Genomic DNA, 20292 nt, shown 5'->3' with positions numbered 1-20292 from the left:
AAGAAACTGAGAGTAAAACCATAGAAACCATTTGAAAATACACCTCAAATTTGCTATTTTAAACCAAAAACACAGTCACTAGTTTTTTCCCCATGCACTGCATGAGGCAGGACTTTTTTTTATATGTGGTGCCTACTCTCCACATAAGCCAATTCTCTCATATCTAGGCCAAAGTTTACCACTCACAGCTTACTGAGTGAGATGAGCTCATCACGTCGATTTACAGCATGGACCCAGAGTTCAAATTCATAGTAAGATAAGATAAGATTTCGTTCGGATTTTTAACCCCGGAGGGTTAGCCACCCAGGATAACCCAAGAAAGTCAGTGCGTCATCGAGGACTGTCTAACTTATTTCCATTGGGGTCCTTAACCCCTTCAGGGTCCAAGGCCCAAATCTGAAGTGGTGCCCCAGTGTCCAAGAATTTTCAAAAAAAAATTTATTATTTTTTCTTATGAAATGGTAGAGAATCTTTTTGCGAAGGTAATAAAACAAAAAGTACGAAATTTGATGGAAAATTGACGAAATTATGCTCTCGCAAATTTTGATGTGTCAGCGATATTTACGAATCGGCGATTTTGCCGACTTTGACTCCCATCTTAGGCCAATTACATTATTCCAGTCAACCAAATTCTTAGCTATTTCACTAGTATTACTTCTACTCTATCGATTGAGCACAAGAAATCGGCAAGTCAACTGTTTCAACTACAAATTAAAGTGATCGGAAATTGTTAATTTGGCCAATTTAACACAAAGTTCAAAATATTCCAATTTCAAAATAGGGTCCAGAATAAACAATGTAGGTATTCCTGGAACTAAACTAACATTTCCTCTGTTCATTAGTTACGTTTTGAGGCTTTACAAATAAATTCCATTTTGATTTTTTATTCACATAATGAATTTTTATTCACACCAAAAAATAGAAGATTTACTGTTATGCAATACTGTAATAATTGTATAAATATCATCACCATATTTGTGAATGCATATTAGACCCACCAGCTGGCGTGTATTAGACGTGTGAGGTCGTTTGTTTACTCTTGAATATCGGCAAAAATTTAACGTTTCTGCTACTTTGAGCTCAGTTTCAAGCCATTTACAGTGCTAAAACCAATCAAAGTTATCTCTATTTCTGTAATATGTCTTCCATTCTATCAAATGAGACCAAGAAATCGCAAATAGAACTATAAAAAACATACGAAAAAACACTGCAAAGTCGCTGTTTTAATCGAAAAATCATGATTTCAGTTTTTTTCTCTCATTATACACAGCGTGCTGCAGGATCTGTTTTATGTGGTGCACACATACCACATAGATGTATTCTCTCATATCTAGGCCCAAATGTACCACTCACAGTTTATCAGAGTGAGCTGAGATCATGACGTAGATCTACGGTTTGGACCCTGAACGTAAAGCCGTAGATCTACGGGACGGACCCTCAAAGGGTTAATCTTGTCCCCCAGGATGCGACCCACACCAGTCGACTAGCACCCAGGTACCTATTTGCTGCTAGGTGAACAGGACAACAGGTGTAAGGAAACATGTCGAAATGTTTCCACCCGCCGGGAATCGAACCCGGGCCCTCCGTGTGTGAAGCGGGAGCTTTAGCCACCAGGCCACTGACCTTGAAGGATTAAGAACCAACATCTTGCTCAGGAAAATTTGAGGGTGTCTTTTAGGATAGGTCTCATGATGTGAAATTTAATGTTTAAAGAGGGTTTCTTATAATTTTTATTGTCATAGGCACCATGTAGAAAAAAATTTTGAGCTAGATACAGGTTTTACATGTCTTACAAAACAGACTTTTGCTTATTGTACTTTTTTTTTTTTTTTTTTTTTTTTTTTTTACACAAGTCGGCCGTCTCCCACCAAGGCAGGGTGACCCAAAAAGAAAGAAAATCTCAAAAAGAAAATACTTTCATCATCATTCAACACTTTCACCTCACTCACACATAATCACTGTTTTTGCAGAGGTGCTCAGAATACAACAGTTTAGAAGCATATATGTATAAAGATACACAACATATCCCTCCAAACTGCAAATATCCCAAACCCCTCCTTTAAAGTGCAGGCATTGTACTTCCCATTTCCAGGACTCGAGTCCGGCTATATAAAAATAACCGGTTTACCTGAATCATTTCACTAAATATTACCCTGCTCACACTCCAACAGCTCGTCAGGTCCCAAATACCATTTGTCTCCATTCACTCCTATCTAACACGCTCACGCACGCTTGCTGGAAATCCAAGCCCCTAGCCCACAAAACCTCGTTTAGCCCCTCCCTCCAACCTTTTGGAGGATGACACGTACCTCGCCTTCCTTTCCCTACAGATTTATACACTCTCCATGTCATTCTACTTTGATCCATTCTCTCTAAATGACCAAACCACCTCAACAAACCCTCTTCAGCCCTCTTACTAATACTTTTATTAACTCCACACCTAATTTCCACACTCCAAATTTTCTTCATAATATATACACCACACATTGCCCTTAGACAGGACATCTCCACTGCCTCCAACCACCTCCTGCTGCATTCACAACCCAAGCTTCACACCCATGTAAGAGTGTTGGTAGTACTATGCTTTCATACATTCCCTTCTTTGCCTCCATTGATAATGTTTTTTGTCTCCACATATACCTCAATGCACCACTCACCTTTTTTCCCTCATCAATTCTATGATTAACCTCATCCTTCATAAATCCATCCGCCGACATGTCAACTCCCAAGTATCTGAAAACATTCACTTCTTCCATACTCCTCCCCAATTTGATATCCAATTTTTCTTTATCTAAATCATTTGATACCCTCATCACCTTACTCTTTTCTATGTTCACTTTCAACTTTCTACCTTTACACACACTCCCAAACTTGTCCACTAACCTTTGCAATTTTTCTTTAGAATCTCCCATAAGCACAGTATCATCAGCAAAAAGTAACTGTGTCAATTCCCATATTTTATTTGATTCCCCATAATTTAATCCCACCCCTCTCCCATCCCCATCTACATGTGATAATAAATATCCTAATAACATGGCCAAAATTATCTTTGCCATTCTTTCCCTATTACAGTGTATTTTGCAGAACATTGGTTGACAGTCTCAGAACTGCTTGCTACTCTGTTCAGTGTCAGTAATGCTAATGATTTACACAGCTGGCAAAGTACTCTACCCAGGACTTTACCCATCTGGCAAAGTAGGCCTTACAGACAAGCAGCATACTCTGAATGTTCAGCAACATGGGTATAAAGGGGGGTGGGGTATGGCCCTTTTTCCCCAGAAATTGCCTTAGGTGATTATTCTCTGTGCAGTTGGTGTGTTACTCAGGGTGGCACATGCTTTAACTGTTTGCTCACAATTTTGGTCAGTCAGTCTTTGTTGTGGTTTTTGCAATTACAAGATACCTGTTGGTACCTTGGACATTTAATACAATTTTTTTTAATATATTTATTGTGAGTAATGGTATTTATTATTTTATTGCTGTTGGGATTGCATGTGCAAGCTGTTTTGTTGTTTCCCGTGTCTCTGGCTGATATAGATACTTATCTGGTAGCAACTTCGGTACAATTAGCTATTGACAGTGTTTCCCATTGGACCTCGGTACAGGGCTTTAGATTCTCTGTACTAAATACATTCTCTATACTAAATACATTTTTATAAGGTGCACTTTCTTTCCTCATTGCCAACTCACTCTCTATGGATCCCTATTACAACTTGACAGGCCTCAAAATTCCTCAACCCAAGTTTGATTATTTCCTAAAACATGCCTCCTTGTTTCAGCAAGTTATTCTCTGCCCTTGATTCATTTTGGATTCCCTTTTTTGCTTTACTATACTATTTTTTCTCACTCCCACCTTGGAAAATACTTGTTCCCCATATTTGCCCTTCCTTCCTTGCCTTCTTGACCCTTACACTTTTGTGACCCTGAAATTAAATTCCTGTCAGTGTTACATTTTTTTTTTTAAATTATCTTCTGAAATAGTAGAAAATCTTTTTCTAAAGGTAATGACACCAAAAAGGCAGAATTTTATGTAAAACTTATAAAATTATGGCCTAATTTATTCCAATTTCATTGCTAAAACTTACTCGCTTCTTGGCTATTTTGCTATTATGCCTTATGTCCTATCAATTGAGTACAAGAAACTGCCCATTGAGTTATCAGAACTACCCTATAAAGTACCCAGAAGTCCTTAATTTGGCCACTTTTACACAAAATTCAACAAATTCCAATTTTAAAACTCACTCCAAGTTAACCCTTTCACTGTCAATCAAAATCTGCTGGGCCATTTAATTTGGAAACAATGGACAAGATCCACTGGGTACAGAATTTTCTGTTATGATGATCACAGCAAAACAGACACATCTCAGTCCACCACAGTCACCATTACTGACCACTTGCTATCCCTTTTTAGGCTTTTAGATTGAGAGCTAACTGTACTGTGATTTAATTAAACTTCATACCTGCTTAGTCAAAAGGCACTTGGTATCCTTGTATATGCAGGTTGAAGCATAAGTCACTTTACTGTATTAAAATAATTGTTGCCAAGTCAATGCAGTCAAATATTACGATAATTATTCTCTGTAAAGTGACTTGTGTCATGTTCTGTACAGTAGCTGGTATGTGATGTGGGTAAACTACCTAGCATTCACTTCAGTTTATAAATTAAGAGGCAATACTGTGGGGTACTGCTGCTGTCATTTCACATTCAGAAATACCTTTTTTTTTTTTTTTTTTTTTTTTCAACAAGTCGGCCGTGTCCCACCGAGGCAGGGTGACCCAAAAAAGAAAGAAAATCCCCAAAAAGAAAATACTTTCATCATCATTCAACACTTTCACCACACTCGCACATTATCACTGTTTTTGCAGAGGTGCTCAGAATACAACAGTCTAGAAGCATACACATATAAAGATACACAACATATCCCTCCAAACTGCCAATATCCCAAACCCCTCCTTTAAAGTGCAGGCATTGTACTTCCCATTTCCAGGACTCAAGTCCGACTATATGAAAATAACCGGTTTCCCTGAATCCCTTCACTAAATATTACCCTGCTCACACTCCAACAGATCGTCAGGTCCCAAGTACCATTCGTCTCCATTCACTCCTATCTAACACGCTCACGCACGCTTGCTGGAAGTCCAAGCCCCTTACCCACAAAACCTCCTTTACCCCCTCTCTCCAACCCTTTCAAGGACGACCCCTACCCCGCCTTCCTTCCCCTATAGATTTATATGCTTTCCATGTCATTCTACTTTGATCCATTCTCTCTAAATGACCAAACCACCTCAACAACCCCTCTTCTGCCCTCTGACTAATACTTTTATTAACTCCACACCTTCTCCTAATTTCCACACTCCGAATTTTCTGCATAATATTTACACCACACATTGCCCTTAAGGGCAGAAATACCTGCTTGCAAATAATAAAAATGAACTACAGTAAACTTCATGAGGAAGTGAAGAAGAATCCTTCCTCCGTAAGCCATTAGTGTTGTAAAAGGCAATTAAAATGCCAGAAGGAAGGGGCTAATAACCTCTTCTCCTGTATAAATTACTAAATGTAAAAAGAGGAAAAATTTTCTAGTTTTCCTCTTTGGTTCACCCTGCCTCAATGAGAGACAACTCGTTACATTAAAAAAATTATTGTTACAATGTTGAAATATTGAGGGCCCATATGATGCTGTCTCCCACATTTTTATATTAATATTTTATGTATGTTCATTGGTGTTGTGGCCCCCTACCAAACTAGCGGTTACATAAATAACCCGCACATAAAAGAGAGAAGCTTACGACGACGTTTCGGTCCGACTTGGACCATTGACAAAGTGACTTTGTCAATGGTCCAAGTCGGACCGAAACGTCGTCGTAAGCTTCTCTCTTTTATGTGCGGGTTATTTGTGTATCGTTCCAGTCACGGTATTGTGCCTTTTTGTTATTTATAAACTAGCGGTTAAATGGTTAACCTGCCGGCCGGCAGTACCACTGGGTACGTCATCAAACCCATTGTGGGGACTGCTGAGCCGGCCTTAGAGCAGTACGTACCTGAACACCTCACGGTACACATCTACTGGCTTTAGAAGCAGTAAGTACCTGAACACCTCACGGTACGCATCTAAGCAGTAGGTACCTGAACACCTCATGGTACACATCTACTGGCTTTAGAAGCAGTAAGTACCTGAACACCTCATGGTACATATCTACTGGCTTTAGAAGCAGTATGTACCTGAACACCTCATGGTATGCACCGCAGCAGTAATTACCAGAACACCTCATGGTATAGATCTACTAGTAATTCATCGGACCACCTTGCGGTGTGTCAATTGGTCTTGAAGGCGGTAGATAGTACTCACCAGACCATCTTATGGTGTACTTCTACCGGCCTTAGAGAGTATTTACAGGACTACCGGTGATGTCTGCGGACTCACCGCCTACGCTGGTCAACTGTGGGCCGGAGTCATCTGATGCTGTTTTTGTTGAGAAATGGAATTACCAGCTAAGCTTATACCATTCGTATAGGGAAAACTTAACTTAGAAAGACAGCTCATCGCCTGCACAGCCGCCCCTGCAGACGAGGTCTTGAGAAGCTGTCGAAGTCATTCCTCAACAGGCTGAAATGAGTTATAATTTGTAAACAATAAATTACCCCTATGGGGTGTTATGTCAGCATATTTCATTCACTGATGGCTGACAAACTTACTTGTGTGGACTCAAAAGTCCGCACCTAACTGCCGACTATAGGTTGATTACAAACTCCTTGCGACTCAAGAACTGCGCAGTCCCCCGTACTACAAGAAATTCGTAACCTACCTTGCTCTTGTAACGTGAGCTATGGTGTTCTTCACACCTTCGACAGGTATCGGTGACTTGATAGAAGCTGAAGTGTCCTTGGATGTCCACGTCTTCCATAGTCTAGGAATACGCACACTGGTACACTATGTTCCACAAGATTTGTCTTTATTGTTCACAATCTTATCACTAAAGAAGCTGATCACACTTCTCTGTAAGTGTTTATTGTGTTTTGTGAGACACTTTGTTCACACTAATGCACAGCGTCAGTGTCACTCTCAGTAGAGTCAAAAGTAATCTGAAGACGCCACAATGCTCCACGCCGTCACTGCCCCCAGCACAAAGGAAAAGCTGACCTAGTACTTTTGCTTCCTTGCCACTTCCCCGATGAAGCAAAGCAGAATGTTTAAATCTTGTGTCTTAAGCATAGACAACAATGTCCACTATCTTTACTATGGTAATAAAGTAGGAGCAGGATTTTCCTTAATTGTCCTGCTAAGGTAAGAGATGTACTGTCTCTTATTAAAATACACTCTGCAACACTGGACTGCAAGGAGCGGCGGTCGCTTGACCACAGGCCGTATACTGGTACTGCATCTGGGATCAATTACTCGCTGTAGCAGTAAACAAGATATTTGCCCCTTCTGAGAGGGCTGGGCCCCTCAGGGCTGAAAGGGGCTGAAGGGGGCTGATGGGGGCTGATACCCCCCTCCTGGAGAAAATTTCTCCACAGTTTTAGTGGGACATTACATGAAGAAAAGGTTGGAGTGTTACACTGACCTGGGCTAGGACCATAGTGTGACACTTAAGCAAGTATGGAGTGGAACACTGAGATATGCTACAGGACCGTAGTGGAACACTGAGAAGAAAAGGGTGTCGTGTGACACTGAAGATGGTCAGGTTGTAGTGTTCATTGAATAGTATCATGTGACTGGCCTCGAGAAAGACGCTGTGGGTGATAGTGTGCGATGCAGAGACAAGGGTGTCAAGAGTGACAGTAGAGATATTGTGTATGACACAGAGAAAAGGGTGTCGTGTGACACGGAGAGTAGGAGTGTCGTGTGACACAGAAAAGGGTGTCTAGTGGACACGGTTGAGCAGGAGCGTCATTACACGGAAGAAAGGGTGTCAAGTGACACAGTTGAGAGGGAGCGTCACAACACACCACGGATGAGTGTCGTGAGAGACACTGGAGCGTCATAAGGAGTTGATTGTAATTTATTACTGTAAATGTTACGTATAATTTATTATTTTAGCATAGATATATATATATAGTGACACAGGAGTGTCAAGGAAGTTGTACCCTGTGTAGGGTTACGAATTATTTATTATTTTAGTAAAATGCTAATTATAATTTATTATTGTAACATGTATATATATTTTAAATACCTCTAGACCAAAGATTGATTTTTATATTATATTAAAGATTAATTGATTTTAATGTTGTATTTATGTATCCCGAACTCTTTATTAAAAAATGAGTAAACTTACCATCTTAAAAATCACTTTTTTTGTAATAATTAGATATACATGTGACTTTTATATTTACATGTACCAAGTGTTTATCTGGAGTTTATCTGGAGAGAGTTCCGGGGGTCAACGCCCCCGCGGCCCGGTCTGTGACCAGGCCTCCTTAGGTCAGTGTCCCAGGATGCGACCCACACCAGTCGACTAACACCCAGGTACCCATTTTACTGATGGGGAACATAGACAACAGGTGAAAGAAACACGTCCAATGTTTCTACTCTGGCTGGGAATCGAACCCAGGCCCTCACCGTGTGTAGCGAGAGCGTTAACCACCAGGCCACCAGATAAACCTTGGTGCATCCACCCTTTCCCAGTAGAACCATGTTAACCCTCCTTACACTCTTAACCTCTTGAGGGTCCAGACCCTAAATCTGAAGTGTCCACAGGGTCCAAAAATTTAAAAAAAAAAATTTTTATTTTTTCTTATGAAATGGTAGAGAATCTTTTTCTGAAGATAATAAAACAAAAAGTACAAAATTTGACGAAATTATACCTTCATGAATTTTGCTGTGTCAGTAATGTTTAAGCATCAGTGATTTTGCCCAATTTGACTCCTATTTTAGGTCAATTACATTGTTCCAGTTGACCAAATTCTTAGCTATTTCGCTAGTATGCCTTCTATTTTATCAAATGAGCACAAGAAACTGCCCAGTCAACTATTTCAACTACCCAATAAGGTGATCATAAATTGGTAATTTGGCCAGTTTCACACAAATTTCAAAATATTGTATTTTCAAAATAGGGTTCAGAATAAACAATGCAGGCATTCCTGGCACTAAAATAACATTTCTTCTGTTCATTAGTTATGTTTCCAGGCTTAACATGTGAATTCCATTTTGATTTTTTTTTATTCACAAAAGGAGCTTTTAGTCAAAAAAATAGAAGATTTACTGTTATGCAATATTGCAATAATTGTATGAAGAATATCAATGCATTCATGAACGCACATTAGACCCACCGGTTGACGTGTATTGGACATGAGATGTGATTTGTTTGCTCTTAAACATCAGCAAAAAATTGAACAATTCCACTACTTTGAGCTCAATTTCATGATAATTTTTGTTCCAAAACCCAATCAGAATCATCTCTATTTCTGTAATATGTCTTCCATTCTATCAAGTGAGACTAAGAAACTGCAAATACAACCATAAAAACCACACAAAAATGCACTGCAACGTCGCTGTTTTAATCCAAAAACACGGTCAGTTTTTTCTCATTATGCACTGTGTGCTGCAGGATTTTTTTTGTATGGTGCAAACTTACCACATAGACCCATTTTCTCATATCTAGGCCCAGATTTACCACTCACAGCTTATCTGAGTGAACTGAGCTAATGATGCAGTACTATGGCACTGACCCTGGCTTCAAAGCCATAGAACTACAGCACAGACCCTCAAGGGGTTGAAAATGCTTAAGTAGTGACTGACAATTAAGGTAAGGTAAACTGTAGTAATTTCTGCCTAGTAGAATATTTTTTTTTTTTTTTTTTTTTTTTTTTTAACACGTTGGCCATTTCCCACCAAGGCAAGGTGACCCAAAAAGAAAGAAAAAACTTTCAGCATCATTCAACACTTTCACCATCACTCATACATAATCACTGTCTTTGCAGAGGCCCTCAGATATGACAGTTTAGATGTCCCTCCAAACTTCCAATATCCCAAACTACTCCTTTAAAGTGCAGGCATTGTACTTCCCATTTCCAGGACTCAAGTCCGGCTAACTGGTTTCCCTGAATCCCTTCAAAAAATATTACCTTGCTCACACTCCAACAGCTTGTCAGGTCCCAAAAACTATTCGTCTCCATTCACTCCTGTCTAACACATTCATTTTTTTTTTATTTTTGGCAAATTTGGCAGTACGGTATCTGAAATACAGTGGACCCTCGATTAACGATATTTTTTCATTCCAGAAGTATGTTCAGGTGCCAGTACTGACCGAATTTGTTCCCATAAGGAATATTGTGAAGTAGATTAGTCCATTTCAGACCCCCACACATACACGTATAAACGCATTTATATAAATAGACTTACATAATTGGTCGCATTGGGAGGTGATCGTTAAGCGGGGGTCCACTGTATAGCCCTTTTTTTCCAAACATGTTCTTCACTTCATAAAGCTAATTTTCATAGGTTACCGATTTTCAGTAACATATTTTGTGCATTATGAGAGGGTTTGCTGTATTATATATTTATTGCATTTACAATCTGAGCAATGTTAAAATCTAAATTGGTGCATTCACAGTTATTCTCCTTGTTTTGGAATAGATATTTAGTGACATGTTCAACAGGATGAAGTTGGTTGTTATATAAATAAATCATACAAATAGGCTCGCACTTTTATCTAACTTGTATGTATCCAAATAACCAGGTCACATCCCTACTTGGTGTCATTATGAGGATCAATATGCAATCTAGACATTTTCATATTGCTTAGAATTATGTCTTTCTAGGTTTGGGAATATGACAGGATATGGATACAGAAGAGAGACGACTGCAAACCAGTAAAAATATTGGCACATCTTTACAATAATTGGAATACACATGGCATGGGTGACAAGCATAACTAACCCATAATTTGAAAATAAAACTAATGTTTGTCTTGGTCCATTGTTAAATTCAGAATGAACCTTTTATGGCCCAGTTTGTGCATTAGTTGTGAAGTGCTTCAACTACAACATTATGACTATTTACTCTTCATAGATAATATTGCAGCATTCATGCAGACAAGTGTGTAAATTTTTTGTAACAAATTTTCAATATTTTCCAGGATGAATCTAGACGCTACTGAATGTCAAGTTTGTGAAAATCTTCTGTCCTGTGATGCTTGCCTGGAATCTCTCAGCTGTGGTTGGTGCTACAATGTGTTCAATCCTACCATTGGTATTTGCACTGCTGGTGATTTTTCACAACCAAATAAAGGTAAAAATGTTCAAGCAGTATTTGAATTTAATTTATATCATATTTATGCCTTGCACAACATCTGTCACTATTCCTCTGCAGGGTTACAGTAAAATTTTCTCCACACTTCTGCCTCCGCATCTTTTAGAACAGGTTTGTGCAATTGGTTCAGAGAGCTACATTTATGAAAGTCCTGCATATAATATAATTTTTTTTTTTTGACACATTAGCTGTCTCCCACCAAGGCAGGGTGACCCAAAAAGAAACAAACACTTTCACCATCATTCAAAAAGAAAGAAACACTCACTATTTTATTTTTTTCAACAAGTCGGCCGTCCTAGGTAGTAGGTTGGTAGACAGCAACCACCCAGGGAGGTACTACCATCCTGCCAAGTGAGTGTAAAACGAAAGCCTGTAATTGTTTTACATGATGGTAGGATTGCTGGCGTCCTTTTTTCTGTCTCATGAACATGCAAGATTTCAGGTACGTCTTGCTACTTCTACTTACACTTAGGTCACACTACACATACATTTTTTTTTTTTTCCTCAACAAGTCGGCCGTCTCCCACTGAGGCAGGGTGACCCAAAAAGAAAATCCCCAAAAACAAAATACTTTCATCATTATTCAACACTTTCACCTCGCTCACACATAATACACAAGCATATATATACACACACCCCTCTGGGTTTTCTTCTATTTTCTTTCTAGTTCTTATTCTTGTTTATTTCCTCTTATCTCCATGGGAAAGTGGAACAGAATTCTTCCTCCATAAGCCATGCGTGTTGTAAGAGGCGACTAAAATGCCGGGAGCAAGGGGCTAATAACCCCTTCTCCTGTATAAATTACTAAATTTAAAAAGAGAAACTTTTGTTTTTCTTTTTGGGCCACCCTGCCTCGGTGGGATATGGCCAGTTTGTTGAAAGAAGAAGTCGGCTGTCTTTCACCAAGGCAGGGTGACCCAAAAAGAAAATACTTTCATCATCATTCAACACTTTTCACCTCACTCACACATAATCATTGTCCTTACAGAGTCACCCAGATACAACAGTCTAGAAGCATATGTAAAGATATATAACATACCCCTCCAAACTGCCAATATCCCGAACCTCTTCTTTAAAATGCAGGCATTGTACTTCCCATTTCCAGTACTCAAGTCCGGCTATATAAAGATAACCGGTTTCCTTGAATCCCTTCACTAAATATTACTTTCACTATTTTTCACACATAATCAGTCTTTGCAGAGGTGCCTAGATAAAAATAAAAATTTAGGCATACTTTGTGTTTCAGAAGTCATATCTCTTTAAATATTGCTCTAATATGGTTAATACTGACATTCATAAGAAAGATTGACCAGAAAAAAAACTTTTATGATTAATTTTCAATTTAGCAGTGATGTGCTAAGCTCCCTAGAAAGTACTGACACCTTGAAACCATCAAAAATAAATAAATTTATTCCTGAGCTGCTCCAAAGATAAAGTTTTGGATAATCAAACTCTGCTAATTAGAAACCTTAATTTGGAAGTTTACTATAGTTAGTTCATAAACATAACACAATAGCATTTATCTTTCATGTCTTAATACTGATTAGTAATCACTTTTCTTAGAACTGTATGCATGGATAGTTAACCCTTTCAGGGTCAGCAGGCCCTCTCCTAAACTTGTTCCCAGGGTCGGAAATTTTTTGAAAAAAAAAAATTATTTTTTCTTGTGGAATGATAGAGAATCTTTTCCCGATCATAATGACACCAAAAGTATGAAATTTGATGGAAAACTTGCGGAATTATGCTCTCGCAAAGTTAGCGGTCTTGATGATGTTTACGCATCGGCAATTTTGCCCACTTTGAGCCCTATTTTTGGCAAATTCCAATGTACCAGTCAACAAAAATTGTAACTATTTCCGTAGAACTCCATTTTTTCTATTGAATGAGTACAAGAAACCACCAATTTACCAATTTCAACCATCCAATAAAGTGGTCAGAAATTGGCAATTTTGCCAATTTCACACAAATTTCAAAAGATGCCAGTTTCCAAATAGGGTCCAGAATAAACAAGACAGACATTCCTGGCACTAAAATAACATTTCCTTTGTTCATTAGTCATGTCCCAAGGCCTCTGTTACATTTCCTTTGCTTTCCACTTTGAATTTTTATTCTCAAAAAAAAAAAAATACATTTACTGTTATGCAGACTACTGCATTAGTATAGAAATGGTATAAATAATATCAGCGCACTCGTGAAAGAATATTAGACTCACCAGTTGACGTTTATTGGAAGCATGGCATGTCTTGTTTACTTTTGAACTTTGGCAAAAATCAAACATTTCTGCTACTTTGAGTTCAATTTCAAGGTACTTTTCATTGTGAAACCAATCAAAATCATCCCAATTTCTGTAATATGTCTTCCATTCTATAAAATGAGACCAGGAAAGCTAGAATGCAATCGTAAATAGCATATGAAAATACACTGCAAAGATGCTGTTTTAAACCAAAAACACGGTCAGTTTTTTTTTTCTCGTTATGCACTGTGTGCTGCAGAATTTTTTTTATACTGCGCACACTGACCACATAGATCCATTCTCTCATATGTAGGCCTACCAGCTTTCTCTTGCTAGATTTGAAGGCGCTAGAATTTATGCATACTAGTATGGCACCAACCCTGGCGTGCAAGCTGTACTAGTACGGCACCAACCCTGAAAGGGTTAAACAACTTGCAGTTGTTAGCTTAATTCAATGCTAAGGCTGTGCCTAAGTTAGCCTGTATTATCTATGAGTTGCCCAAACTGTGTATCAAAGAGTCACTATGTTGTTCGGTTAGAAATGCAACTAGCAGTCTAGGAAACAGTATGTAAATGAAGCACTATATGGGTTAAGATGAGTATATTGAGGCCTCTTTACATTTGAAAGACAATTGTCAGGCTTTGGTAATCCTAGATAGAGTAATTGGTATTGGCATTAATTATATCCTTAGAAGATGCACCAAATAATTCCATTGAACCTGCAGATTTGCCTGAGTTAAAGTCTATATACTGAGTCTCTTGCACAAATTTTAAGGCTGTGAGTTTTGTACTATTGGTTTAAGGTAATGTGATAAGAAGAGGCTGAGAGAATATGTTAAGTACTGATTTACTTTTTTTTTTTTTTTTTTTTTTTTTTTTTTTTTTTGCAGGAGATTGTGGCAGCCTTATTAGCCCCCTGTTACTAGCTGCCAGTGAGAATACATCAGTTTTTGTGGACCTACAAGTTTCACAAAGCAATTGGGCTTATGCAATGTGCCCAGATGTAGATGAGTGCAAACTGTCACTTCATGATTGCCATCCTAATGCAACATGCTCTAATACCCACCCAGGATTTAACTGCACCTGCAGTAGAGGCTTTCGTGGAAATGGACATGACACGTGTGAAAGAACGTATGTGTGTAATATGCTTCTTTTATATATTACAGTTATATTGAGATTTAGTTCTTTAATGGAAATTTTAGTTAATAATTGTCTCTTGATTTTTTTTATTTTTATCATAATTAAAGGTTTGCAGAATTGGGTAATAGTTGTATTTCCACTGTTTTATGATGCTATTCTCTATGAATCACAATTTTGTATGTATGTATTCTATTGTAATCTGCTTTAGCAGATACTCTTATAAACAGTCTCTATATTACATTTGCTATGAAATTTCACTATATTTCAGATGCTATGAAAGTTGCATCCATGGGTACTGTTCTGGCCATCCTGAGTATAAGTGTGTCTGCAACCTAGGCTGGATGGGGCCAGACTGTGCCACAAACTGTGGCTGTAACAACCACTCAACGTGTCACAAAGGGGTTGGCATCTGCGATCAATGCCGAGACGGGACTGATGGGCAGTACTGTCACCTCTGTCAGTGAGTATTTTTACTTTTTATCTAAGTTAAATATAAATATTGTCCCCCAAACTGCATTATTTGTAATACAGTACCAATCAGTAATACACATAACTATTTTTTAATTAAAGGGTATGTCAAAGAAATTAGGTTTGCTAACTTTTATCACCTAAAAGGTATTCATGAAAATGTATCAGAAATATAATCCAAAATTGGAACATATATATCAAGCTTAAGCTGTGTACATAAGTTTTTTGCATGAGACATGAATTGGTATACTGAGTGAATGTGTTCAGGAAATTTTATTTTTAACCTGATCAGCTATTTTGCACTATGGCAGGGTCGCCCAGAGAAGAAAACATTCACCATCACTTATTAATTAGCTGTCTTGCCAGAAATGTGTAAGCATCACAACACAGGTGGACCTCTGAACTGAGCACCCCAACCCATCCTTGAGACTGCAGACATATTGCAGAATATATTAGAAATATTACAGAAATAGATACGATTTTGATTGCTTTCATGACTAAAAATGCCTTGAAATTGAGCTCAACCTAGGAGAAATGGTCCATTGCTTGGCTGTCTCAGAGTAAACAAATGACGTCACTGTCCATTTCAATATGCAGTTGTGAATGGGTTGACATATTTATACAATTATTACAATAAGGAATAACAGTAAATCTTATATTTTTTGTGTGAATAAAAATTACAGATAATTTATATAATAATAATGATAATAATATGTATAGTAATAATATGAATAATAATATGAATAATAATAATATGAATAATAATAATATGAATAATAACAATACATATATTATAATAATAATAGTATAATACAATAATAATAATAATAATAATATAATATGTATAATAATACATATATAATAATAATAATGTACTGCATATAATAATTTTAATAATAGACGGCTTCAAAAGGCCGTCACTAGATGGCAGTGTTTACCACAACAAAGAGGGAGCGGTTGTGGCCTCCTCAACCTGTTACATAATGACATATTTTATTCATTCTAGAGTATATATCGTGTTTCTATGTTATTTATATTGTATGTTATGTCATATTAGATGAACTGTGATATATAAATAAGCCGTATAGATGGTATTAGCGAAATTATTCATGAAGTATTTTGCCCGGTCTCCAGACAAACTCTCCTCCACCGCCCATACCACTACATGAATGACATTTTATTAATTTTAGAGTATATATCAGGTTTTTATGTTATTTATGTTGTTTATTATGTCATATTAGATGAAGTGAGATAGGTAAATAAGCCGTAGAGTTGATATTAGCGAAATTATTGAAGTACAGAATTCTACTAGAATGGATTAATTGCATTTCAATTAATTTAAATGAGGAAAATTGACTCTGCAAACGAGCAAATCCAGTTGCAAGCAAGGTCATGGAACGGATTAAACTCGCAGGTAGAGGTTCCACTGTACTATACTTTTTCTGTTTGTTCATATTGTTAGCACTTGTACTGAAATTACAGTAGGGTGGCAGTAATGCGATTGGAAAGCTGTAATTAAATTTAAAAATAAGTTCTTACTGTAAGACTACATATGAATTCTTTTTTTCTTTTTTCTATTTTTTACAGGGCAGGAAACTTTGGTAATGCTACAACTATCGGGTGTCAGATGTGTAAATGCAATGATCACTGGGATGAAACCCTTGGACAGTGTAATCAGACTACTGGAGAGTGCTTCTGTATCCATAATACCGATGGACATAACTGTCACAAATGCTTGCCAGGTTTGTTTCTTCGTTTTCTCGAGTGCTACTGTGAATTTTGACAAGTACTCATTGATTGAGATGTAATGTGTGTTTTGTTAAGTGAATGACAAGGTTTCTTAATTGCTTTCCATCACTATGCACTTGGGAGAATCTTGCAAAATTGTCTTTATTCTGCGTACTATAGTTATGAGCACCAATATAATTTAAATTAGTGGGTGACTTTACATGTATATTCCAAGGAAAATTCACAAGAAAAAATATGACTGTTGCAATTTCATAATTTTTTTTTATTAGGATTTTATGGTGATCCAAGTAACGGCGGACGTTGCTTTAGAGAATGCAGTGCTCGGAATATTTTGTATGAAGCAACAAAAGGCTACTTGGGAGCACAGACAACTGGATTGGAGCCATCTGCAACTTGTATGTGGATAATTACTGCTGGTGACACTTTAGAGCCCCTTACCGCCCTCCAAACTGGGTAAGTTATGCTCTTGTGTGTGTATGTCTTTATTAGTTTACATAGATTTCAACTAAACTCTAGCCTTCACATAATTCATGTGCTACCAATACAGTGGTCCCCCGGTTAACGATATTTTTTCACTCCATAAGTATGTTCAGGTGCCAGTACTGACCGAATTTATTCCCATAAGGAATATTATGAAGTAGATTAGTCCATTTCAGACCCCCAAACATACACGTACAAACGCACTTACATAAATACACTTACATAATTGGTCGCATTCGGAGGTAATCGTTATGCGGGGGTCCACTGTACATGGAAAAATTATTCTCATTACCACTGGATTGTGCCTGTATTTATAGTATATATGAAAGCTTAGCACAGTTTAATATTGCACTTAATAATAGCTGAGGGGACAAAGAGTGTAAAAATTATAGGGAAATAAGCCTGAGTCCTAGGTAGTAGGTTGGTAGACAGCAACCACCAAGGGAGGTACTACCGTCCTTCCAAGTGAGCGTACAACGGAAGCGTGTAATTGTTTTACATGATGGTAGGATTGCTGGTGTCATTTTTTTGTCTCATAAACATGCAAGATTTCAGGTATGCCTTGCTACTTCTACTTACACTTAGGTTACACTACACTTGCATGTACAAGCATATATGTATATATACACACCCCTCTGGGTTTTCTTCTGTTTTCTTGCTAGTTCTTATTGTTGTTTATTTCCTCTTTTCTCCATGAGGAAATAGAACAGAATTCTTCCTCCATAAGCCATGCATGTCATAAGAGTACCGGGAGCAAGGGGTTAGTTAGCCCTTCTGTATACATTACTAAAGTTAAAAGATAAACTTTTGCTCTTCTTTTTAGGTCACCCTGCCTTGGTGGGATATGGCCAGTTTGATGGAAATAAAAGGCCTGTTGAGTGTACCTGGTAAGGTGTATGGTAGAGTTATTATTGAAAGAATTATGAGTAAGATGGAGAGCAGGATTGCAGATGAACAAGGAGGCTTTAGGAAGGGTACGGGGTGTGTAGACCAAGTGTTTACAGGGAAACATATAGGTGAACAGTATTTAGATATGGGTAAAAAGGTTTTTGTGGCACTTACGGATTCAGAAAAGTCATATGATAGGGTGGATAGGGGGGCAGTGTGGCAGATGTTGCAGATGTACAGAATAGGAGATAGGTTACTGAAAGCAGTGAAGAGTTTTTATGAGGATAGTGAGGCTCAGGTTAGAGTATGTAGAAGAGAGGGAGATGATTTTCCAGTAAAAGTAGGCCTTAGACAGGGATGTGTTATGCCACCATGGTTGTTCAATATATCTATAGAGGGACTTGTAAGAAAAGTGAATGCTCAGGTGTTGGCAGGAGATGTGGGATTAAAAGATAAAGAATCTAACACAAAGTGGGAGTTGTCACAGTTGCTCTTTGCTGATGATACTGTTTTTGGGAGATTCTGAAGAGAAGTTGCAGAGGTTGGTGGACAAGTTTTGTAGAGTATGTAAAAGAAGGAAATTAAAAGTGAACATAGGATAGAGGAAGGTGATAAGAATAACATTAAAACTAGGTAATGAAAGATTTTACATGAAATTGAAGGGAGGGAATATGGAGGAAGTCATTGTATTCAGATATATGGGAATGGACTTGTCAGCAGATGGGTCTATGAAGGATGAGATGAATCATGGAATTGATGATTGAAGAAAGGTGAGTGGTGCACCAAGGGGTGTGCAGAGACAGAACATTATCCATGGAAACAAAGAGGGGAATGTATGAGAGTATAGTTATACCAACACACTTATATGGGTGTGAAGCATGCATGGTGAATGTTGCAACAAGAAGGCTGGAGGCAGTGGAAATGATGTCTGAGGGCAATATGTGGTGTGAATATAATGCAGAAAATCCATAGTTTGGAAATTAGGGGGTGTGGGGTTACTAAAAGTTTTATCCAGAGGGCTGAGGAGGGTTGTTGAGGTTGTTCAAATATTCAGAGAGGTTGGAACAAAATAGAATGACTTGGAGAGTGTATAAATCTGTAATGGAAGGAAGGCAGGGTGGGAGTCAGCCTAGGAATGGTTGGAGGGAGGGGGTAAAGGAGGTTTTGTTTGCAAGGAACTTGGACTTCCAGCAAGCATGCATGAGAATGTTAAATAGGAGTGAGTGGAGACAAATGGTTTTATATAACTTGACTAGGTAGTAGGTTGGTAGACAGCAACCACCCAGGGAAGTACTACCGTCCTGCCAGATGACTGTGAAACAAAAACCTGTAATTATTTTGCATGATGGTAGGATTGCTGGTTTCTTTTTCTGTCTCATAAACACGCTAAGATAACAGGGATATCTTGCTACTCCTACTAACACTTTGGTCACACTTCACAGACACGCACATGCATATATATATATACATACATCTAGGTTTTTCTCCTTTTTCTAAATAGCTCTTGTTCTTTTTTATTTCTTCTATTGTCCATGGGGAAGTGGAAAAGAATCTTTCCTCCGTAAGCCATGCGTGTCGTATGAGGCGACTAAAATGCCGGGAGCAATGGGCTAGTAACCCCTTCTCCTGTATACAATTACTAAAAAAAAAAAAAAAAAAAAAAAAAAAAAAAAAAAAAAAAAAAGAGAAGAAGAAAAACTTTATAAAACTGGGTTGCTTAAATGTGCGTGGATGTAGTGCGGATGACAAGAAACAGATGATTGCTGATGTTATGAATGAAAAGAAGTTGGATGTCCTGGCCCTAAGCGAAACAAAGCTGAAGGGGGTAGGAGAGTTTCAGTGGGGGGAAATAAATGGGATTAAATCTGGAGTATCTGAGAGAGTTAGAGCAAAGGAAGGGGTAGCAGTAATGTTAAATGATCAGTTATGGAAGGAGAAAAGAGAATATGAATGTGTAAATTCAAGAATTATGTGGATTAAAGTAAAGGTTGGATGCGAGAAGTGGGTCATAATAAGCGTGTATGCACCTGGAGAAGAGAGGAATGCAGAGGAGAGAGAGAGATTTTGGGAGATGTTAAGTGA

At 37.9% G+C, this 20292-nt stretch overlaps 1 protein-coding gene across 1 annotated transcript in view; it reads left to right on the top strand.

Moving 5' to 3' along the window:
* The window catches only part of Megf8 (multiple EGF like domains 8), a 62635-nt gene that overhangs the window by 24465 nt on the left and 17878 nt on the right, over positions 1 to 20292 (top strand). Inside the window, exons 11-15 of the mRNA XM_070089822.1 lie at positions 11080 to 11231; positions 14376 to 14616; positions 14894 to 15085; positions 16681 to 16835; positions 17112 to 17295. Coding sequence (XP_069945923.1) covers positions 11080 to 11231; positions 14376 to 14616; positions 14894 to 15085; positions 16681 to 16835; positions 17112 to 17295 — 924 coding nt within the window. The remainder of the gene's footprint in view (positions 1 to 11079; positions 11232 to 14375; positions 14617 to 14893; positions 15086 to 16680; positions 16836 to 17111; positions 17296 to 20292) is intronic.

This window comes from Cherax quadricarinatus, chromosome 30 (genome assembly GCF_038502225.1).
Source record: "Cherax quadricarinatus isolate ZL_2023a chromosome 30, ASM3850222v1, whole genome shotgun sequence".
NCBI classification, from domain to species: Eukaryota; Metazoa; Arthropoda; class Malacostraca; order Decapoda; family Parastacidae; genus Cherax; species Cherax quadricarinatus.
The sequence above is the reverse complement of the archived record's forward strand: the minus strand, read 5'-3'. Positions and strand labels throughout refer to the sequence as shown.